Source organism: Echinops telfairi, unplaced genomic scaffold (genome assembly GCF_000313985.2).
Source record: "Echinops telfairi isolate 266 unplaced genomic scaffold, ASM31398v2 ScPeMD7_443;HRSCAF=831, whole genome shotgun sequence".
NCBI lineage: Eukaryota > Metazoa > Chordata > Mammalia > Afrosoricida > Tenrecidae > Echinops > Echinops telfairi.
The window spans coordinates 30,636,662-30,661,905 of record NW_022104341.1 but is presented as its reverse complement, the minus strand read 5'-3'; the positions used below and the strand labels follow the sequence as shown (position 1 = coordinate 30,661,905).

At 35.9% G+C, this 25,244-nt stretch overlaps 1 protein-coding gene across 1 annotated transcript in view; it reads left to right on the top strand.

The window, feature by feature from the left end:
• Positions 1–18,842, top strand: part of PKN2 (protein kinase N2) — a 133,918-nt gene extending 115,076 nt beyond the window's left edge. Inside the window, 7 exon segments of the mRNA XM_045291900.1 lie at positions 1–129; positions 4,030–4,092; positions 6,786–6,862; positions 13,381–13,523; positions 15,487–15,594; positions 15,919–15,999; positions 16,095–18,842. The exon segment at positions 1–129 is cut by the window's left edge and continues 6 nt beyond it. Of these exon segments, the coding sequence (XP_045147835.1) occupies positions 1–129; positions 4,030–4,092; positions 6,786–6,862; positions 13,381–13,523; positions 15,487–15,594; positions 15,919–15,999; positions 16,095–16,298 (805 nt within the window). The 3' untranslated portion in view covers positions 16,299–18,842.
• Positions 18,843–25,244: the final 6,402 nt, after the last annotated feature.

Below are 25,244 nucleotides of genomic sequence, written 5' to 3'. Positions count from 1 at the left end.
CCCATTTTTGGTGAACCTTTTTGCATGTTTCCAAACCAAAGAGCATGTTTGCTTTGTAATGGAGTATGCTGCTGGTGGGGACCTAATGATGCACATTCATACTGATGTCTTTTCTGAACCAAGAGCTGTGTGAGTATGCTTCGGACATTTCTCCAGGTTTTCCATGACTAATGTCTCTGTGAAATCTTTTTACTTAAAAATAAATATCCACAGGCAATGGTAAAACTCCTTACTTAATTAAGCATTATGGCCTAACCTAAATCTCAATTGATAATTTAGATACTATTTAATTTTTTTTTTTTTTTCAGTTTGCACAAAGACAGATACTATTTAATATTTTTAAAATCTTTTTTCTATTAGATATTCTCCATAGGGAATGTCCTTCAAATCCCCTGGTTTTAAACACAAGCAAAGCTCTTAATAAGTATTGTTAAGTGACAAAAATGTCCAGAATTATATGTATTCTGAATCTTTATAAAATGTTTGCATTTGAATTATTGAAAGGAAATCTTAAAATATGCATATGTGTATATATATGTATATATAATGTGCTTGCATTGCTTATAATAGAATTAAAAGAGTGCAGAAGAAATTGGTAAACAAGTATTGCTTCTAAGGAAAGGGGTAGTAGAAAGGAGACTTCACTGTAAATCTGGTAGCTTTGAATTCAATAGGACGATTATGCTCATTCAAATTAATAATAAGAAAACACTTGAAATATACACATATAAGTGTGTGTGTGTATTATCCCAGTTTTATAGCTCTTAATTACATTTGTGTAAACTCCCCACCCCTTTACTTAATTCTCACCATGACTATTAGAAGTATGTAGATCAGATAATAGTAATAACTGTCATAACTTTCAACATTCATGTGAGGAATTGGGATTAGTGCTAATTAGTAATGAAGCATTCAAAAAGGAAATGAGTCAAGGCTGCCAATAATTCATTCCCTCGATATTAAAAAAATCAAAAGCAGGGCATCTGTCTATGCTGACTGCCGTGTGTGTGTGTGTGTGTGTGTGTGTGTGTGTGTGTGTGTGTTTCTTTTAAGAAGTATATATTGCAGCTCTTCCTCAAGAAACTTGTTTTAGCTGAGAATTAAAACTACAAATGAAAAAATCGTATTCTGTAAAATTGAGTAATAAAATACTACATTACAACACTTCTGAATTAGTGCCTTCTAATCATTCCTGTCTCAGCTCGGATGGCTTTTCTTTGGGAGGCTCTTCTCTTTTCTTTTCTTTTTTTTCTTTCTTTTTTAAAAATTGCTTTATTAGGGGCTCATACAATTCTTTTTTTTTTTTTTAATTTTTTCTAATTCTTTTTTTGTTTGTTTTAGTTTTGCATTTTTTTAAATCAATTTATTGAGGCTCATACAATTCATCACAATACATAGATCAATTGTGTAAAGCACATCTATACATTTGTTGCCCTCATTATTCCCAAAATTCGCTTTCCCCTTGGGTTCCCGGAATCAGCTCATTTTCGTTTTTCCCCCCTCCCCCTCCCTTCCTCCTCCCCTCTCCTCCATGTACCCTTGATAATTTATAAATTATTATTGTATCTTATATTACACTGCCCGGCGTCTCCCTTCACCCACCCCTCTGCTGCCCGTCCCCCAGAGAGGAGGTTATATGTAGCTCTCTGTGACTAATTCCCCCTTACTACACCCCCCTTCCCTCCTGGTTTCGCCACTGTCACCCCTGGTCCTGAGAGGTTCATCTGTCCTAGATTCCCTGCGTTTCCAGTTCCCATCTGTACCGCTGTGCATCCTCTGGTCTAACCAGGTCTGCAAGGCAGAATTGGGGTCCTGGTAGTTGGGGGGAAGGAAGCGTTTAAGAACTAGAGGAAGGTTGTGGGTTTCGTTATTGCTCTACTGTACCCTAAGTGGCTCTTCTCTTTTTTGAGCACTCTCTCACTCTACTGAATCTCTAGCCCAAATGAGTACATTCTGCTTTCTATTATGTTTTCTTCATTGTACCTTATTTCTCCTGGAAATCATCTTATTTATTTATATTTTTATTGTCTGTCTTCCTTCAGTTAAAAGGAAAAAAGAAGTACCAGTTCCTATTTTGTTTACTAATGAAGCGTTTAGAAAAATATTTAGCACAACAGGCAGTTCATTAATTTTTATTATTTCAAACTGTAGAATCAAAACTAGTTTGATATCTGGCTTTGCTTTTCTTCCTATCAGAATATTTACTCTTTCTGAGCTTCTTTTCCTGTATATGTTAAATATTAATTACAATTAATTAATTAATTAAACCTTGATTAAATAAACTGGAAAAATGAAAATATGACATCTGGCATATAGCAAGGATCTAGTAAAATATGTATTTTAATTCGTATATCCGCTTTAACTTGAGTACAAGTAGGGAAATTTATTAACAAAGAAAAATCCAGTTATTTTTATAATTGCCAGAATGAGATTTTGCCAGTGAATGAAGTTCATGATAAAAAAGTTATATATAAAATAACTGCCTTAAAAGCAGCTTTAGATACCATTTGTTTCATTTAAGTGGACTTCTAAATTCATAATTTCTAAACTACAATCAAATATTTGTGAATAAATACATTTTTTAATTCTCCTGGATTGTTTTCCCATTTTTATAAATTAAAAAAAATACAGAAACATTCAATAAGTTTTATCATGTTTCAGATATTATGATAGCTATTTAGGATATGAAACGGAAAAACACAATCGTGGGTCTAGCCTCAAGAGATAATATTCTAGCTTGGCCCAAGTTTTCCTGACACTCATACTATATATCCAGTTATCAGATCTCTTTGCCTCCCTGATAAGCAATAAAGAGTCAACATGTCTAAAGCCAAATTTATAAATTTTTGCAGTTTCTGAATTTCTTTACATGTTAATTTCACCTTAAAGATAGACCACAGTTATTCCCTCTCCTTCATCCTCTGCAGCCAATGGAGTCACCAAATCCTGTCATGTTAGTTTTTAACTTCATCTTGACGCCATTTCTTACTGTCTGTTGAACCTGTCTACCTTGGAGGTTGTCACGGTCTTTCTATTGTCATAATAGCATATTGTGTGTTCTTTTTTCCTCTGGTTCTCTATGTACTTATACCTCTGTACTATTACTAGAAAAATCTAAGATATAAGTCTGATCATTCTCCCCTGATTAAAATACTTCGATTCCCTATTACTCAGAGACTTTCAGGATCCGTAATAGTACATTTAGGGACCTTAACATCTCCTCAGCCTGTCTTTCTAGCCTAATCTCCCACTATAGGCAGTCCCTGAGGTATGAACAAGATTCATTCTTAACTGTGTCTTTAAGAATTTGAAGGTAAGTACTAACCGTTATATAGGGTTCTTATTTAGCTTTACTTTAGTGCAAGAAAAGGCTTCAATTCAAGCCTTTTCAGTAACTTAAAAGCTGCACATATAGCAAGTGAAGATAGTTGTGATGAAGAATTTGTTGTAAGTAGGGTTGGTTCCTTTTTTTCAAGGTGAGGGCAAATTTTCTTAATACTAAAAGGCCACTAGGAATTGTATGTAAGTTAGAAGTTCTGACTTGGGACTGCCTGTGTTCCTTCCCACTTACACAAATCCTTTACTTCAGCCACATCAAATCTGTCACTGATTGTCAAACTTGCCTTTTACACTTCTCTTTTTTCCTGTTCTTCCTTTCTAGAAGAATGGTTTATATTTACACATACACACACACACACACACACACACGTGCGTGCGCGCATGCACACACACACAACCACCCCCTCAATGCTTCTGTTACTTTGTCTTACTATACTTACAGTTCAGTATAATTATAGAACAGTCAAAATGTGTCTATTCTGAAGTCTTCAGGGACTTCCCAGTCAACTAGTGTTTATTGAAGAGACTATTTTCTCATTTTAATTTTACCGTATAATATAGCACAATGTCTGACACATAGTAAGTACTAAATAAACATTTATGTAATTAATAGAGTTCAGCTTTGAAGCATAAAAAAAAATTATTCTAAGTACAGCAAAATTTATTAATTTTTTTATTTAATCCTAACAGATTTTATGCTGCATGTGTAGTTCTTGGATTACAATATTTACATGAGCACAAAATTGTTTATAGGTAAGTTAATTTTTGATTGATGGATTTTTTTGTGTGTGAATTAGAATGAAAGATAAGGAGGGTATTTTATGTGTAACCAGCCTCTTTTCTCTTATATATGAGGGGTACCCCAAAAAACTTAAATACCCCCTCTCCAAGCTATGAATTAATTTTTTATTTTATTTTTTTTAACAAAACAACCTTATCACCTTCAAAATACTCTCCATTAGACTTAATACATTTATCAAATCTGCAATTTCGTTCTTGGAAACATTTTTCAAACTCATCTGCTTAGATGGCTGACAGCACCTCCCTCGTTTTTTCCTTTACCTCTTCTATGTTATCAAATCGCTGTCCTTTCATGTCCCTCTTCATTTGTGGAAACAAAAAGAATTCACTCGGAGCGAGGTCAGGTGAGTCAGGTGCATGGGGCAAGAGATGCATGCTGTTTTTTGCTAAAACTGATGTACTTAGATGGCTGCATAAACAGGTGCATTGCCGTGGTGGAAAAACCAGTCCCCGTTTGCCACAAATCAGGCCTTTTTTGTGCACACTGTTATGCAATCTTTCCGAACCTCTAAATAGAAAGCTTGATTAACAGTCTGACCTGGTGGAACAAACTCCAAATGTACTACATACGAGTTGACATTTTCGTTCCTTCAGGAAGTTGACAGATGTCCAGATCAAGGTTTGTCGTCAATCGACATTTCATCTTTTTTTGAAATGAGAAAACCACTGGTACACTTGAGTTTTTCCCATAATGCCATCCTTGTAACCTGTGTTCAGCATCACAACAGTTTCTGTGGAAACAAAATTTCGTAGGTGCATGCTGTTCTCTTATATTGGGTATCACAAGAAAATGAGGTTTGAGTGAAACTGCCTTTATGAAAAAATTCACTGTGACCAGAGAGAACCTTCCCAGATGACACCACTGGTGGGTGCACTAACTCAGAGCAGGTAGCTAGATGCTCACCTAGCCAGGGATAAATATTACGAAAACTTCACTCCACCTGGCACAATTCCAGTTTCTTGGGGTACCCCTTCGTGTGATATGATTCAAAAACAAGAAAGCTTCAAAGTATTGTTTGAAAGACTTGTAGTTAACATAGTTAACTGATGGATTTATTTGTGTCTGATCATCCCTTGATAGCCTATCAAACAGAACACATTTCACCAATGATATTCAACCTAGTGAATATTTTGTATTTAACTGATGCACAGAACCACTCAAAAAGTATCCGTGAATACCCAGATTAAACCCACTGCCATCAAATCAGTTTTGAATCATAGCAACCTTCTATAGGTTCCAAGACTAAATCTTTATGAGAACAAACAGCCTCATTTTTCTCTTGAGGAAGCAGCTGGTGGATTTGAAATGTCAACTTGCCATTAGCAACCCAGTGCCTAATCCACAGTACCACCAGGACAATGTCATGGTTAGATAGCTAATTAGCATCAGAGGGAAGATACAATGTAAGAAAGTCTTGCTACCAACTGAACTAAGCCTTGTACTTAGCTGATTTATGGACTAGCATAAGCTTTGAAATTGCAGACCAGAAACAAAATAGATCATTGCTAAGCAGCTACATTGTGAATAGCACTTCTTTGGTGTTAGGTGCTGCTGAGTGACTGCTGATTTGATAGGTGCTGCTGAGTGACTGCCAGCCCATATGATAGAGTAGAAATGTCCTGTAGGATTCTCTTGGCTGTGAAGTTTACTGAAGCAGGTTGCCAGCTCTCTTCTGTAGAGCTGCTGAGTGGGTCTGAACCACCAACTTTTCAACGAGCAGTCAAGCACTTAACGGTGGGTCCCCCCAGAGCTCCTTATAGTACTACTTTTCACTGTACTCGCGAGTAGATTCTAATGCGTAGTGACCTTATAGGACAGGGTAGAACTGTCTTTGTGGGTTTCCAGGACTGTCAGGTACTATGGGAGTAGTCGTTCTGGTCTTTCTCCCACAGACAGGGCTGGTGGTTTAGAACTGTTGACCTTGCAGTTGACCTGAGCAGCAGCTCAGACCAAATTATCGTATTAATACTGCTCAAGACCAAACAATTTGAAAAGGACAATCAGTCAGAATTATGCGAGTATAAGCATTTGAAGTCAGTTCAGGGGTAGAATCTCACCTTCCATGCAGGGTGAGACGTGTGCTTGCTGGCCAGTGCACCAGCAGCACGTGTCGATCACTAGTGCCCTGCATGTTGCTGTGGTGCTGAACAGGTTCCAGCAGAGCTTCCATATGAAGATGGACTAAGAAGAAAGGCCTTGTGGTCTACAATAAAAAATTAGCCAGTGAGTCCCTAGTGGATCACAAGGGCCAGCAGCCCTTCATTCCATTGTCCATGGTACCACTAAAAGTAAGCAACAAGCAACACAATACACATGACTTCAGTTAAACTTCCAAAGTTCTTTACCTACTTAAAGAGATAACAGATTGATTTTTTAATGTTACTCTTTTCATATGTTACAGGAAAAAAAATATTCTGAAACTATTAGGCAGAGTCAAACATAAGGCAGAAGAAAACTGAGCGTTTATAATAGTTTTTAAATCTCAAATCATAGCCTTAGAAAACCTGTTTTAGTAAAGCGATTGTAGCCGTCCTGTTGAATTTTTTTTAAGACCACGTTATCTACTCATTTTATTGATACTTTGTTTTTGTCTTTTTGGTTTTGTTTGTTTGTTTGTTTTTGCGTTTTCTTTCATCCTGAACAGAGATTTGAAATTGGATAACTTATTGCTAGATACTGAGGGCTTTGTGAAAATTGCTGATTTTGGTCTTTGCAAAGAAGGTAAATGGGTGTTTAAAGTTTTCTTTCGACTAGATTAATATTCCTTTGTGTTTCTGGTTGTTTCTGAGTTTGTGAAAAGCCAAATGTATTTTATTTTGGATTTATTTTTCATTTAGACATTGTGGATTGTTCATATAACCTAATTATCACGTTACAAATTTATTCTCTAAGTGTGAATATGCTTAAGTTCCCAAAATTGTATGAGACTCGAGTTTTCTCGATGAATTATTTTGCCACTACTCTTAAGAAAGCATTAAATAAATTAAGTACCTAATACTGAATAAATTCTTTCCAGCTTCTTTAAAACTGTTAGCATTTTCAAGTAGTAAAAAAGTATTCATGTGTGTGTGTGTGTGTGTTTACTGTTTACATAGTCACAATCAATAAATAAACTGGAGAAACTTGAAGTTTGAGTGTAACATAAGATAATAAAGCACCTGGGTGTAGTCTGAGTTTTAAATCCCACGTCTTCCATTTACCTACTCTGTCTTTTAGCAAGATAACTTTGAACCTTTTTGAGTTTATTTTCTCATCCATCAATAAATACAATTCCTCCGGTTCAGGAGTTCTAGGAGCATTAGGAATAAGTCTCTGGCACAATGCTTAATATACATTAAAGAGGTATTCTTTACGTTTAATACATTATAACTGTCTATCTTCCCCTATGCATTGGTGGTTTCTTGGGTCTTCTTTAGCTTTGTTTCCATAGTGTTCAAATACTTAGTAAGTTTTTCCTCAATAACTAGTGTAAATGAATGAACTGTGTACATATATGTCTACTTGCTGACCTAGTTGTTGAATCCTGTAAAAACTTTCTCCTTTTGGATTTTTCTGCATTCAATATTGATTTAAATTCTTTTATTTCTTAGTTTTCCCTAAGACCACTGCTCTTCACTCTTTGTTTTTAAATTTCAACTATATTCTTATTTTTGTTGTTAGGCTGCATCACCTCAGTTTTGACTCATTGCACACCCGTGTACCACAGACCAGAACAACGTCCAGTCCTGCACATCCTCACAAGCATTATGTTGGAGCCCCTGGTTGTGGCAAGGTGTCAGTCCATCTCCTCTGGGGCCTTCCTCTTTGTATCTGCCTCTTCCCTTGGGCCAGAATGATGTCCTTCTCTAGGCACTGGTCTCTCCTGACAACATATCCAAAGTGCATGAGACAAAGCCACTCCATCCTTGCCTCTAAGGAAGTAAAACTCTAGTTGTACTTCTACCGAGAAAGTTCTGTTTGCTTTTTTTTTGGCGTTCCGTGGTACTTTCGATATTCTTGGCCAACACCACAGTTTAAATGCATTGATTTTGTTTTTTTTAGTCATCCTAATTTAATGCCCAACTTTCACATGCATAGGAAGTGATTGAAATACACGGCTTGGGTCAGACCAAACTTAGTCCTCTAAGTAACACTTAAAAGAGGGCTTTTGCAGCAGATTTACCTAATGCAGTGTGTCCTTTGAACTCTTGACTGGAGCATTGATTGTGAATCCAAGCAAAATGAAATCCTTGACCACATCAGTTGTCACCATTTATCAAGATGTTACCCATTGGTCCCGCTGTGAGGGTTTTGTTCTTTTTACATTGAGTTGTAACCCATCTTGAAGTCTGCAGTTCCCCACCAGCAATTGCTTCGAATCACCCTTACCTTCAGCACGCAAGGTTGTTATGTGCACGTCTCAGGTTGTTAGTAAACCTCCAATCCTAATAACACATTCTGCTTCCTATTTTACAGCTTCTGATACTGCCTGCTGAGCATGCAGATAATAATAAGCATGGTGAGAGGTTACAAGCCGGACATACACCTTTCCTTAGTTTAAGGTGCTCAGTATTCATTTGTTCTGTTCACATAACTGTTTCTTGGTCCATGTTCAAGTTCCTCGTGAGGACAGTGAAGTGATCTGGAATACGAGTTCTTCTCCAAACTGTCCCTAGTTTGTTATGATTCTACACAGTCAAATGCCTTGTCATAGCAAAACACAAGTAAAAATCTTTCTGGTGTTCTCTACTTTCAGCCAAGATCCATCTGACATCCACAGTGATATCCCTTGTTCCACATCCTCTTCTGAACCCGGCCTGAACCTCTGGCAGCTGATGATCTTCAGCAAAGTTTTACTTGGATTTGATATCAATTGTACATTTTGTTGGATCATATTTCTTTGGAATAGGCACAAATGTGGATCTATTCTAGTCAGTTAGCCACGAAGCTGTCTTCCAAATTTCTTGACATAGACAAGTGAGCGCTCCCAGTGCTGCATCAGCTTGTTGAAACAGTTGTTATTCCATCAATTTCTGGATTCTTGTTTTTGACTAAAGCTTTCAGTGCAGCTTGGACTTCTTCACTACCATTAGTTCTTAATAGTAACTGCACCGCTTGGATTTCCTTATTTGTGAATAGACGTCCTGTCACAGCATTGTAATTCAAGATCTTGAAATGACCTTTTGACTATGAATGCAATTCCATTTCTTTTGTGTCATTCCCAGCATAGTAAACCACATCATTTTCTGATTGGATGTGGACAATACCCAGTCCATTGCAGGTCACTAATGCCTAAGATGCCATTCTTTATGCATTCCATTTCATTTGGACTTCCAGTTTTCCTGGTTTCATACATTCCAAGTTCAATTATTAATTGATTTTTTTCAGTCATTCTCATTTTGAGTTGTGCCCCAATAGTAAATGAGGGTCTTGAAAGCTTTGCTCCCACAGATTTGACTCTGGTCGAGTCATTAGGGTCGACCCTATTTGGCGTGGGCAGATCTTCCTCAGTCCTATTGGGGTGCCTACGGGACTCATCTCCTGACACTCTCTCTGACAGTGTTCTGCTAGTCAGGAGGTTTACAGTCACTGACAGTGTTTCGATGCTATCATCAAGTTTTCTGTATTTAATTCTTCCGAAGTAGACAGTATTTTCCCTCTTCAGATTCCATTCTCAGTCTGGATGCTCAGCTGAAATCTGTTTACTTTGGGTGACTCTGTTGGTATTTAAAATACCAGTGATACTAGCTTTTAGCTTTTCAGCAATGTACAAGCCATCACTGTACAACAAACTGATGGACAAGTGGTAGAACTATATTCTAAGTATTCCTGAATCTATTATTTATCTCTCTGTAAGCTTCAAACATTTTCAACTATCTACCCAATATTTCTACCTTAATTGTAAATATGCACTTCAAAACTACCCAAATAAAAGCAGTTGTAGATCTTAATTGTAGACTTATTCATTTATTCACCTAATTCTGCTAATGTTCACCTCTGAATACTCATTCCTTAAATTTGTCATTTTCTCTCTATTACTGCCAAACATCATCTGACACGACAACTATAATAGCCTCTTAGCTCTCACTAGTTTTTTCTCTTTCAAATCATTTGTCATGCACTTGCCTCTGTACTGTCTTGCTCATATTATCTGACCATGGCCCATCCCCTAACACACTTTGAAAGCTACTTTAGCCTGTTCTCATGCTCTACCAACTGTGAATTTCTTCTGCTCTTTCTCCATCATTATCACCCATTCAATTTTGTTCTCACAACGATGTACCCAGACAAGTTCCTGAGATACTCCTCTGTCCTACCTCATGCTCCAGCCTGCTTTAGGAGTTCTCTTTTGCTTTTTATCACGGTGAGGCATTAGGTTTTATTCATCTTTGTGTTCCCACTACTTAACCTGAGTGCTTGGAACATGTAACATTTAAAACAAAACATTATTCAATGACCAGATTTATTGAATGTGCTTTTCCTTATTATCATAAAAATAGTATTATAATAATAATGGTTGCCAATTATGAGTCCATATTAGTGATCCCTAGGTCACTTTCCCAAGCTTTTATAATTAACCTGTGGCATAGTTAGAATTTAAACTCGTTCTTCATAATTTCAGTGCCATGAAATTGTATCAATCGTAAATTGACAGCCTTGGGCTTTCTGTAATTAGGCCAACTTGCAACTTCCTTTAAAAATAATTATGCTCTCATGCCATTTCTGACCTGCCTAAGGGGTCACCACAGTCATGAGTACTGCACTGTCAGTCTTGCCCCCAATTGCATTGATCAGAAGGCTCTGGATCAATCTTGTAAGCTCTTCTAACATCATATATGCCAAAATCACAGTCCTGTTGCATTTTCTGTAGTCCCACCTGTAACAGAGATGTACCAGTCTGCCACCAACAAAGAATTTGTGCAGTTGCCTTTGTTGCATGCCTTATTTATTTAGTGTCCTGGCTTGATTCCTCAGATGCATTTTGACCTCGTGCTAATGGCTTCCCATACTCCTTACATGATATATTAATACAAGAAATTAGAATGAATGAAATACGATAGCTATAGTACTATAATACACATATGTACTACATTAAAATGTCACAGATTTTATAATATGACTATAAAGGGGGAACCAGTCAATCACAGTGATCGATCTACATGTAACCCCTTCATAGAGGGATGGACAACAGAAAAGTGGGTGAAGGGAGAGAGCGGTTAGTGTAAGACATGGGAGGGGGGTTTAATAAATTATCAAGGGTTCAGGAGGGGGGCAGGGAATGAGCTGATATCAAAGGGTCAAGTAGAAAGAAAATGTTTTATGAATGATGATGACAAAATGTACAAATGTGCTTGACACAATGGATGGATGGACTGTAATAAGAGCTGTAAGACCCCCCCAATAAAATGATTTGTTATTTTTTGTATTAAGTAGTTGTGAGCATGGAATATGACCCAAGAAGTATTAGTTCCATTTCTTTTTTTCAAAAACTAACTTCCTATTTTGGCCTAAGTCATTTAAAAGACTCAAGTATAGTATAGATAGTTGTATTATCTCTTTTTAAAAATAGTATTCTATTGACAAGCATAAGGCCCCAACACACACTCCACAATGACACATCCTATGTGTGTTTTTAATTATTCCTTTCAAATCTTGGTCCATTAGACATACCGATTATTATATATATTTCTGAATCATATGTGCACACCTTTTAAAAAAAATCACTTTACTAGAGGCTCTGAAAACGCTTATGACAATCCATACATCAATTATATCAAGCATATTTGTACATATGTTGCCATCATCATTTTCAAAATAATTTTCTGTTTGAGCCCTTAGTATCAGCTCTACTTTTTCCCTCCCTCCCCCATATGCACACCTTTAAAAAATTAAAATAGGAGGCCTCTTTCAAAAAAAAGCCCTCTTATAAAGGGCTCAAATACTTTTAAATGTGTTCTTGTTAGGTGCCAACTCATAGCAACCCTGTGGACAGTAGAACAAAACAGTGCCCAGTGCTGCACCGTCCTCGCTGTGGTGGTTGTACTCGATGCAGTTGTCGCAGCCTCTGGCAGTCCGTCTTGTCCAGGGCCTTCCTCTTTTCTCTTCCTCTCCACTTTGCCATTAATAACCTTCAGGGACTGCTTGCTCCAGAGTTTTTGAGATGAAATCTCACTATCCTTTCCTCTAAGAAGCATCTGACTATACTTTTAAGACAAATCTGTTTGTTCTTTTTTTTTAAATCATTTTATTGGGGGCTTGTACAACTCTTATCACAATCCATACGTACATCCATTGTGTCAAGCACATTTGTACATTTGTTGCCATCATCATTCTCAAGACATTTGCTTTCTGCTTGAGCCCTTGGTCAGCTCCTCATTTTTCCCCTCCCTCCCTGCTCCCCTTCCCTCATGAACCTTTGATAATTTATAAGTTATTATTATTTTTCATTTCTTACACTGTCCATTGTCTCCCTTTACCCACTTTTCTGTTGTCCTTCCCCCAGTGCGGAGTTTGTATGTAGATGCCTGTAATTGGTCCCTGTGGAAAGTTCGCCGGACTTTTGATATTGCGTCTTCAGCACCATAGTGCACAAGCATGGATTGTTCTTCAGGCTTCCTATTCACTGTCCATCTTTCACATGCATATGAAGCAATTGGCAGTACCATGGCTTGGGCATTTTTGATCTCATATGCATAATTTAATGATATATATATTTACTATGTAGTATATATTTGATCAATGAATCATTAATTATGAGAAATATATATACATAAGTTGCAAAATCCATGAACTAAACTGCTAATTTCATGTTACTATATTAGGTTACAGTTGGCCAGTTCACAATTTTTCAAGTTTTTGCTCTTTTTCTAAATTGTACTGAATAGTTTTATAATTAAGTAAACCTATTTTAAACCTTTCAATTGGAAAAAATGAAAGAAATTGAAGTTCTTAATCCATTTTTGTTGTGCCTTCTTAGCAACCTTGTAAAGAAAGTATAACATGAAAGAGAAAGGGACAAAATAAAGCATGAGAATTGTTTATATTTTAACTCATTCGAGGGCATATATATAGCTGCTTTTGCACATTTTTTTTTCGACACCAATCCTTAACATTTTCTCTTAAAGTGTTGGGTGTATATGAGTGTGGTCATTATGTACAAACGCATAATTTTAAATTTGCTTCCTAAGTGATATTTTTTTTTTTTTGGTGGTGGTGGTGGTTGTTAACAAATTTAATTTGTTTTTTCGTTCTTCTTCCAGGAATGGGATATGGAGATCGAACAAGCACATTTTGTGGCACTCCTGAATTTCTTGCCCCAGAAGTATTAACAGAAACATCCTATACAAGAGCTGTAGATTGGTGGGGCCTTGGTGTGCTTATATATGAAATGCTTGTTGGTGAGGTAAGCAGTATAAAATGTGTGAGAGAGGGGAGAGGAAAGCTGATTGAGCAAACAAAACAAGTAATTTATAAAACCACCTACATTTTTAGCATAAGTGTTAACTTGGATTTTATCATTATTTATAGTTTACTAACAATTGACTGTGCTTCTGTATCTTTATATGACTTGTGCCTTGAATATAGTTCTTTATATTTCAGTATTACTATGGTTATGTTTATGATTTTGAAATATTGTATGACGGATCACTTCTTAGGGACAAGAATAGCAACGAGACTAATGAAAAGAAAGTAATGTGTATGTTTAAAGAAAACTTAGCTATCCATTGGTCTAAAATAACTTTTAGCTCCAAAGACAAGAAACTAGAGTTTAAAAGATGAGCATTTTCATTTTCCCCTCTCTGATTGCTGGGGCATTGCGTTGTGTGCTAGGCTGCTAGTCACAGGTCTGCACTGTGAGTCCACTAGCTGATTCAGGAAGGAAGTGGTGGCTCTCTACCCTGTAAAAAGGTTAATAAATAAAGCAGGAGTGAAAGACTTATTTTATAAATCATTATAAATGATAAATTGGTGTAGAATTAGGAAGCTGCAAGACTTTGACAAGTAATTTAATTCCATTAGAAGAACTTGGTGACTTGGAGATGCAAGAAAAATAACAGGATTGCTTACTATTCTGCAGTTCCTTGGTTTTAACAATCATTCTCGTACATTCGAGGCATAGATAAATTAGAATCAATAAGTAAGCAAATATGAATGGCAGACAGTTTTAAAGTTTTGCTTTGTCATTTAGTCAACCAAAAAATAAATACATCATAGCTCAAACAAATGGACAGCCCTGTTTAGTACTATAACATTGGAGTGAATCCTGGGGAAAAAAGAGAACTAATTAAAGTGGTGTTTCCCGTTGGCTAGGCATTATTCTATGTGCTTCGTAAATATTAGCTCATTTAAGTTTATAGCAGTACTAGTTGTGTGCCCCCTTTATGTGCATAATAATTTGCCCAGAGGCACATAATTTTTCAAGTAGTGACGCTGAGAATTTTAACCCTGGCATTCTCTCCTCAGAACCTGTTTTTAAAGCATTACATTTTGCAGCATCTTTGTGAAGGCATTAAATGCACCTTGTATTTTTCTTATGCTTACAAGAAGCACGATAATAATCCAAGTCTTCAATTTTCACTTATATGTAGGAAAATCCTATGTGGTATTTTAGAATAGAAAGACATTAGCCCTATTCCATAAAGGTCTTTACTGTCTATGAGTGACATAAGTCATATTTTCCCAGCAAAATTTTCAGGATAGTTGAGTGATTACAAATTTGTACGCTAACTTTGTTATACTAAATTAATATAGCTTTTTTTCTAATTGCTCAAGATCATTGTGCACCTTAAGAGCAATGATTTTAAATTTTTTCCGTCTAATTTGTCAGGCAGCTGCTTCTTTGTGTAGTCATGGTGCCTACTAATTTGTAGCTCTGTTTGGCCAGCATTCACTTACTAATGACCTTGACATCCAAAGCACATTCTATCTGATATTTATCCACATATTTTCTTCTGTCTATGCCAACACTTATTACCATATATACTTTACCTGTTTTATCTTTCCACAATTTTGAAGTTTTTGAAGATTGTGGCTAATGTATGAATATTTCCGTACTATCTTATAGGCAATCTTAATCACCAGCAGGCCATTTTAAAGGAATAAAATTAAATTAATGTTATACTAAACTTAGAAGGCCTGTAAAATAAGTTTAAAGGGAATTTCAATGAGTACATGACATAATCTGGGTAATAGATAAATATTTGCTGTGGCTCCTTTTAACCTTTCTAAACACCTTGCTATTGTTTTGGTGGTATTTCCTTTTTGCTTTTTTTCATTTCACTGCCTGATTTACTATTGTAATTTGGATAGATGAATTCTTACTGTATTAAAACTCATTTTCACTTACTCAGAGATATTTCTTTCAGTCTCCCTTTCCTGGTGATGATGAAGAAGAGGTTTTTGACAGTATTGTAAACGATGAAGTAAGGTATCCTAGATTCTTGTCCACCGAAGCCATTTCTATAATGAGAAGGGTAAGAATGAATGGTTTGTAAATTACTTAATTTTTATATATTGCATAAGTAAAGCTTTAGAAGTTGTTTTCAATTCACAGATGTTACGTGACTTCAGCAGACATATATAAAAGGTCTGGTAGAGTAGTGGTTATAAGTTGGGCTGCTAGCTGCAAGGTCATCCGTTTGAAACCACAGAAACTCAAAGGACAGTTTTACCCTGTCCTATAGGATTGCTGTGAGTTGGTTGCTATGACTCAATGACAGTGAGTTTGGTGTGGGGTATATAAAAGACATTACCTTTGAAAATTTTAATTTTGATTTTTCGTCTTGACATTGTGTTAGCTGTTAAGAAGAAATCCTGAGCGGCGCCTTGGGGCAAGTGAGAAAGATGCCGAGGATGTAAAAAAGCACCCATTTTTCCGGGTAAGAATGGAAGTTTATATTTAAATATTTTTTTTATTTTAATGCAATTAAGAGTTGGACGCTAACCTGGTCATTTTATATTTTGTGTGGTCCAGCTTATTGATTGGAATGCTCTTATGGACAAAAAAGTAAAGCCGCCTTTTGTACCTACCATTAGAGGACGGGAAGATGTTAGTAATTTTGATGATGAATTTACCTCAGAAGCACCTCTTCTGACTCCCCCTCGAGAACCAAGGATACTTTCAGAAGAGGAGCAAGTGATGTTCAGAGATTTTGACTACATTGCTGATTGGTGTTAAGCATCTAGACATTGTGCAACCAAGCAGACTGACTCACAAGAAGACCTCTTACAAAGAGCGACCCTCCATATTGCTCTCTGTGCCACCAATAGCTCTGGACCCTGAAGATTTGTTTGAAAGTACTACTCTAATACCTTCTTAATGTATGTTCAACACAAACCCGATCACTGGAAACAGTTTCCTGGAGGTTAAACTAAGTGAACATCGGTCATGAAAAGGTCCATCACAAATGAACACTTGGATCAATAGTCTTATATATATTTTTTTTTAATGGAAGAAACATACTCTTCTACAATACCCAGCTTTACCATATGCCTGCCTTAAGTGAAAGAAAAATTAATTAGTTAATTTCACTTAACTGTTTTACAAAGAGGAAAAAGGGGGCTTAGAATGCAATTATTCACACAGATTGTTTGAATAAGGCAAATAAATGCTTTTGTATTTTTAAAAAGAAATTACTGTAGTATCAAAGGATGTAGTTGCCATTTGTGCACATTTTGGGGGCTTGATTTTTTAAAGCGTTGAACAATGAATTGATGCTTTGTTTTTATGAATTTTCTATATTTATTAAGAGAAAGGGTCTTTATTGCCTTATCTTTACCATCCTATAATAGAGCTTCAGAGCTTTCCAAGAGAGCTACTTGCCAAACAATTTTTTTATTTAACAGTGCTGAAACTGGAACAACTGAACATCAGCATTTACTTTTAATTTTAGGAATGAAACCTGATCAATCTGAAGTAAGATACTGTCTTACCCATATGCATTCCCAAAGTCTGGACACTTGTGTATGCTTTCTTCCAAAATCAATGGGTTGCCCCCTTTTTTGATATCCGTTCCACATCCTCTAGTTCATCTTGTTCTTGTGTCTGCTGTAAAGGTAACTAACTATCTCTTTGTTGAACCCTAGGGATTATCTTTGTATACATGCTGTGAACATGTATATGTGCAGGTTGTAATGTATTCTATGTTGTAGGCTCATTATTTAATTTCACCACTTCATCACTTTTGCACAGTGGCCAAGAAGACACCTCAGACTTCCAGCATTGACGCGAAGTGCATTTGGACATTTTAGGCCACTGGATCCGAATTTTATATTGGCAGTTACTGAGGGTAAAAGCAATATATTGTAACAGAATGTATAAATATTTTTGATAAAACAGTCTATATTTTATAAAAATTATTATAACACTAAAGCTGTACCTCAAAAGTTTCTAAAATAATCTGATCAAATACTTTTTACAGCTCTTCAGAGGCATCAGTTAGTGGATTTAAAAAATATTCTTACAGGGAAGTCATTTTTCCAACCCTGATTTTCCACTTGCCTGGAGTTTTTTTATCCCCCTCTTGCCCATGACTTCATTGTTTTTCCCTAATCTAGTAATAACATCTTTGATCCTGTGCTTAGCATGTTAGGATCATTATACCTCAGGAATAGCAAGTTATACTAACCATACTGAATTAACCATTTAATCACAGTAAGCTCATCTCGCAAAAAATCATTCAAGCTTAAATCCTATGACAATAAATGAAAGCACACTGATTTAGAGAGAAATGAGCTAAAAGCATTTATAAATATTTTAGCCTTGCCAGGGTGTGATATGTTTTTATTGTGTTCTGAAGAACAATTAAAATTGTTTACAGCTAATCCATATTGCTTTCCAAAATTCTTAATGTGTTTTTACCCAATTAATACCATATTCCTTCGTCATTTCCTGACTGGTCCCCACATTCCCCCATAAGGTATTTTTATAGGCATTGCTCTGTTGGTCTTCTTTTTTTTTTTCCTATTAAATGTTGCTGTGAAGAAAAATTAGTATAATACTCATGCTAGGATGTTTAACTATGGGAGGACAAAACCAACAAAAATAAAAGGGTGAATTTTTTCATGAAACATTATAATGTTGTATTATCCAACATGGGGGAAAGAGATCTTGCGGAAAGAGGGAGCAAATTGTTCTTGAAAGTTACTTACAAATGCTAATTAATTTCCTTGACTGGCAAAAGATATTTGAACAGATTGGCTTAATTGTTTGATTTCCATTTAAGTGGTGTTAATATAGCATTTAAAACAACACTAAATACTTTTGAGGTACAGTTTGTTCACCTTTTATGGTTCTCAAATATGCATGGAAAGCAATGTCCAAAATAGGCTTTTAGCATTAAAAACAGGTAGCATTTTATAACTACACAGTGTACAGAAATGTTTTTAATTTAAGTCAATCACTAAAAAAAAATTAGAGGGCAGGGTATATTCACACAATTAAGTTGAAGAAAGCACTAATTTTTCTGTAGTTTTAAAAGTGTATATTTTAGCCAGATTTAAAATTTTTAAACTCTATCAAGTGTAAATATATTTTGCTATTACTGTATGTGTAAGTGACTGCTCAAGCACTTTGTAAGGAAAGTAGGATATTAGAATGGTACACTATGCATTCGGTGAAATGTGCCTTTAGCTATGTCGTTCTAAAAGAAACAAAAGTGTTTTGCAGTCATAAGTTACCACAAATGCACAAATTAAAGTTTAAATAGATTGTAATTTGTAACTTTGGTTTTTAAGTATTCTTTCCTTTTCTGTTGATCAAAATATGCACTACTTTTCCTGTGTTCAGGATATGATAGACTAATGTCATTTAACCTTCTTTCAAGTACTTTCTGATCTGGGAAAGGGCCAAAAAGAGTGAGAAAAAATTGCTCACACCACTGGAGATAATGGAGACACTTTATACTCCAGTCTTGCACAGTCATTAGTGTTTTAAGACCTGGATTTCTGGAAAACAGAAAAATAAACGTTACCAGTCATTCTATGATCATCTTTAGAAAATTACAATTATAATATTCAAAGAGTATAAAATAATCCGTCCCACCCCTGTAAAGAAAAAAGCCTGGAGTTTCTTTGAACCCACTAGCTTCTTGATAGGACAATATGGCAGTCTACTTCTGTGAAGATTTCCGCCTTAAAAACCCCGAGGGGCCGTTGTGCTCTATGTGATAAGGTCTCTCTGAGTCAGAATCAGCTCTAGCCCGGTAGCACCATTGAGGAGCTAACGAAGATTGCCAGGGTATGAGGGTAAGTCAGCTACTGGGTATGTGCACGGGGATTCCAAACCCAACCAAGCCATGCTTAAACCTCTCATTGCTATCAGTGGATGAAATATAACTAATTCCCACACACTGATCAGTGGGTGAAATATAACTAATTCCCACACACTGCTATCAGTGGGTGAAAAACAACTAATTCACACACACTTATGGAAATGACCAGCGATGGGGCAGCCACTGATAATGGGATCCCAGTATTTCCAGTTTTAAGTGAAGATTTTGGCCTCATCAAGCTTTCAACTCATGTCAGAAGCATTGCATGGCGATCAGTTAAATTGAAGAGGTGATCTTTCTATCATTCTTTTACGCAAAATCAAAGCTAATGATGATGACTTTATGGAATAAATGGTAACCACGGGTGAGTGGTTCCCCTCCCCCCGCCCCCATATATCTATGGCTTATATGTGTCTCTGGTTCACTTTAGAGACATCATTATGATTTTTTTAAAGTAATTTTATTGGGGGCTCTTACAGTTTTTATAACAATCCATACATCCACTGTGTCAAGCACCTTTGTACTTACGTTGCCATCATCCTTTTCAAAACATTCCTTTCTACTTAAGCACTTGGTAGAGCTCTTTTTTTTTTGTCCCTCTCCTTACTCTCCCATCCTCATGAACCCTTGATATATTATAAGTTATTATTTTCAAATCCTACATCGTCCACTGTCTACCCTCACCCATGTTTCTGTTGTTTGTAACCCTGGGGGATGGGGTGCCATATGTCAGTCATTGAGATCGATTGACCCTTTCTCCCACCACCTTCCCACGTCCCTCAAAGTATTGCTGCTCCCATTACTGTACCTGAGGGGTTTATCTGTCCTGGCTTCCGCATGTTGGGAGCTTTTATCTTTGCCAGTCAGTGTACATGCTCTGGTCTGGCCAGATTTGTAAGGTAGAACTGGGGTCATGATGCAGGGGGAGGAGGGAGCATTAAAGAACTAGAGGACTGTCGTATGTTTCATCAGTGCTGGACTGCACCCAGGGGTGAGATCCAATCACAAAATGACTTTTGAGGGGTTCTGCTGGGACAGTTAAATTCAAGGCCTAGAGGTAAGAAATTTCCCTGCTTAGAAAAAGACCAGGAAAGGGCTCCAAGGAATGTTTTTACATTGCAGCAGTGCTCCTGTCTTTCTGGAAAAGGATTAAGACCTGTCCGACAACAATGTTACTGAAAACCCTTACCCCATCCATCTTACAACCCTGCTAATGCCCCTTCAGACATTGTTGTTCCCCCAAATCATAAAATTACTCAAAGTAACACCATTTCAGACCCTAGAGGATGCAGAAAGTGTTGTTTTGATATGGTAAGAGAGTGCAGAATTCTTTAGGAAGGGGTTTAGCGATGGAAATACCACTTTTAGAAGTGTAAAAGGCCTGCATGGAAGGTATGCCAAGAAATAATAGCTTCATAGTTGGATATTTTTGTTTAAAGGTTTCTGGATTTATAGCAGTGCTTTTTTTAGACTCGCCTTCTTCTGCTGATTACTTCAAATCTGACAAAGCTTTTGACAGTTTCTGTGTCTTCCCAAAGCAACTATATGTAATATGAAAAACATGGAGTAAATGTTAATTCTTTGGTCATAATATTAAGGTAAGAATTCTAACTTATCTTTTGAGACTTATTGTTTCTATAATATATTGGCCTACACACTATTTTGAAGTACATAGACTAAGCAAACATATATATATATATATAATTTGAGATAGATATTTCGATGGTTTATGAATTTATTATCAGACTTACGCTCTAAAATTATGACTAGAAATTGCTTTCCAAGACCAATAAGACAGAATTGAAGTAGTACTATTCACATTAAAAGGGAAGTGTCTAAGATGATTCTGCCCCCCCACTCCCCTCAGAAAAGATTTTAGCAGGGACTTGAATGAACTAGGGTGTCAACACCCAAGAATGAATGCAGAAGTACCCAAACGTAATGGTAGGTACACTCAGAAGTTGGGTCTGGCAGCTCAGAGCTTAAGCCAGAGCAGGAAGTTAAAGAAGGTAACCAGCATGGCAGGGAGATGGTTTGGGACTTTGAGCCAGTAGAAGTGGGGTTAACAAGAATGTTCACTCCTAAAGCAGCACCCTTCTGGAGATGACAGACCTTGGATTAGCATTATGAGTTCAGTTCTAAGTCCTCGTTTGCATTGCTCCCTCTTACTAGTAGGAGCAGCAAATATTCTCTGGAGGAATTCTCCAGAATGATTTTCTGGAGTTGAAAATATGCTATCAAAGATCACCAAGCTTGAAAGTCACCAAAAAACTTGAATGAAAGCCAACAGTACACTTAGCGTGTTTTCCCAACTATTGCCAATACCAGAATTCATAGATACAAAGAATAATAGCTATGCATAATATGTTTACATATCTAAGATTGGCAAACTTAACAAAATAAAATTTTAAAAAGCCAAAAATGGAAAGTATATTTGTCTTAAGTCAGTAGCAGAGTAGACAGCTAAGGAAAAAATTGGAGAACTGGAATTAATCTATAATGGGAGTATGAAAGGAAGATTAAAAGATAAGGAAAGTAGAATGGAGACCCAAAAAGATTAATTGCAAAAAGAATGAAAACAAGGCAATATTAAAATAAGGACTAACGTATTATTAGATGATTAAGTAGTATAATAGTTTACAAGCAGACTAATAAAAACAAATTTGTACAGAGAAGCATGGTAGCTACAGAACACCAAGGACCATATACATCGTTAGCTCCCACAGAGATAAGGGACTGATCAAAGTCTACAAAGAAAATACAGACTAATAGTGGATTTCGCAATGGGAGCCATAGTGGAATATTTTCAGAGTAGTGAAAAAACAGCCATCTGAGAATTGGATAAGAGGTAAAACTATATTTCAAGAATGAGAGTAATTAAAAATACTTTTTAAAAAAATATGTATTTTTAAAGGAAATTATAAAGAACATGCTTCAAAAAGGAAAATTATTCCTGAAAGATGATCTGAGATAAAAGAGGTTTAGAGACAAACAAAATGGTAAACACATAACTTTAAATAAAACAGGTAAGTGGACTAGCAGGCAGGAAGGGAAGGAAAAGAAACCAGACCAGGAAAGAGATGAATTCAAAAATCTATAGTCCTCTTATTGTTTGGTGTGTCAAAATACTGATTAGGCTTAGTTAAATATTATCGTATCAAGAATACTCATTAAAAGGATATATTGTGAAAATAAAGAATATATTGTATAAAATTTCAAAATCATAAGTAAATTAAAATATCAAATCACAGTAAATGTAAATAAGACAAACTAGTCCAAAGCTGGGTTTGTCGTGTTTGATAAAGTCCATTGGCTGGTGGTTAAGAGTGCTTCTAATATTTCTTCATCAGTGAAAGGCCATTGGTTTACCTTCTTTGTTCTTATTTTCTATATAAAAATAATTCAACCATTAAGATACCACTATAAACCTGCATATAGTTGATAAAATATTCTACAAATTTGTACAGAAAAGAAAGAGCTACTGACAGAAACTAACACCCATTTCTCATAGTTGGAGATTTAAAATAACTTTTTTGATAGCTTAACTTGATTTTTTAAATAAAAAATACAGACTATTTAAACAAAACAGTAAACAAGCTGGATCTAGTGGACAAACACAGAATTCCCCATTCCATAATCAAGAGGTTTCACATTTCTTTCAAATACACTTGGAGCTTGTATGAAAACTGGAGTCCTTGCTGTTAAATACGTGGAATTATGTACAACTAATTCTCAAAAGTGCCATAAATTTGGGATGGAGAACTAACCTACTCTGTAAATTTTCACCTATGCCACAATTTAAAAAAACAAACTGAAGTCTTAAATCTCAGAAAGCTACAAAATCTAGTGACTTTTTCTAACTAGAATATGTAGATTTTTAAATCTGTAAATATTTTTGAAATTTTAAAAATAACCCCCTAAATAATGGCTCAAAAGAGCTGTAATGAACACTAAATCCTTCCATGGTAATGCGTATAAAGAAATTGACAAATACTCTGACATTGCTTCCTGGAACTTTGCACACTAAGGATTAAGTAAGGGATACAGGTTAAAAATTGGTTAAATCGTTCAGCTTAAGAAGTAGAAAAATTACATTAAGTTAAAACATAAAAGGGGGAAAATGGCCCTTTGAAAATGCTAACAAAATTGACAAACCTGTAAAAGCAAAAGCATAAATTCAATTATAAATAGAAATACAGCCCCTTGCAGAGGGGTCTCGGGGAGGAGATGAGCCAGTCAGGGTGCGATGTAACAATGATGAGAAATACAATTTTCCTCTAGTTCCTCAAGGTTTCCTCCCCGCTCCCACTACCATGACTCGAATTCTATCTTGCAGGACTGCCTAGACCAGAGGAGGTACACTGGTACAGATAGGAACTGAAAATACAGGGAATCCAGGACGGATGAGCCCTATAGGACCAGTGGTGTGAGTGGCAAAACAGGGAGGGTAAAGGGAGAATGGGTAGGAAAGAGGGAACCGATTACATGGAACTGTGTGTGACCTCCTCCCTGGGGGACAGACAACCGAAAAGTGGATGAAGGGAGACGTCGGACAGGGCAAGATATGACAAAATACCCATTTATAAACTATCAAGGGCTCATGCGGGAGGGGGGAGCGGGGAAGGAGGGGAAAAATGAGGACCTAATGTCGGGGGTTTAAATGGAGAGAAAATGTTTAGAGAAACGATGTACAAATGCGCTTTACACAATTGATGTGTGTATGGATTGGGATAACAGTTGTATGAGCCCCTAATAAAATGTTAAAAAAAAAAAATAGAAATACAGCTAAAGCTAAGACCTGAAAACAAATTTATTATAATTACAGAAGTAAATTTGAAAAATCAGCCTTAAAAAATAGAATTTGTTAAGCTAACCTGTGAAGATGCCAAAAGATTAAACAATTACTATCCAATTATAAAGTTAAATATTCCTTTTATCCCTCCCTCCCTTCCTTCAGTAAAGATGGGGCCCATATTGTTTTGCAAGTGAATTCTTTCAAACATTCAAGAGATTATTTCAACTTCATAGAAATTTTAGAGAATGGGGAAAAAGTGTTTCCCAAATTGTTCTATGGAGTTGGTATACTTTAGGTAACAAAGCAGACAAAGACATTATTAGAAGTTTTATTCATAAATACTAGTGCAGAAATTCTAAACAATAACATCAGATTCCACAATATATTATCTGGATGCTATTTCAAGAGCATATTAGGCACAGGTGTATAAAACCAGTTATTAGTATTTATTTTCAACAGTGTGTGCTGCTACTTTTTGCAGTATAAAGATTCAAAAGAGAAAAGAATATTTGCAAATTATATGATTTCCTACATAAACTCAGGACTTCAATTTTCTATCATTAATAGTTTACTCAAAATGACTGATACAAGCTGAAGACAAATTAGTTGCATTTCTCTGCACAACAATTGGAGTACATTTTATTTTTTTAAAGAGAATTTTCACAAGAGCAGCAAAACTAAGTTACCTAGAAATAAATTAGCAGTGATAATATATTACCTGCAAACAGAATTGTGAAACATTAAAGATGACTTAAAGGAATACAGAAATCGCTCATTTAATCATGAAATGTCAGTGCTTATTTTGCTGTCAAAGATTTTTTGGTGGAACTTTGAAAGATGCTAAAAATGTATATAGAAAAGTAAAAGTTTAATAGACACAAATAGTCAAACTCTTGAAGAAAAATTCTTATCACATTGGGGTAAGCACTTCAATGTCAAGAACAAAGTTACAACACTTGAAGAAAAATACATATAGAAAAATCACTAAAATGCAAGAAAGATTGAAAAATTCAACTGAAGTTACTTTCAAGTGCCATCAAGTTATTTCCACATCGGC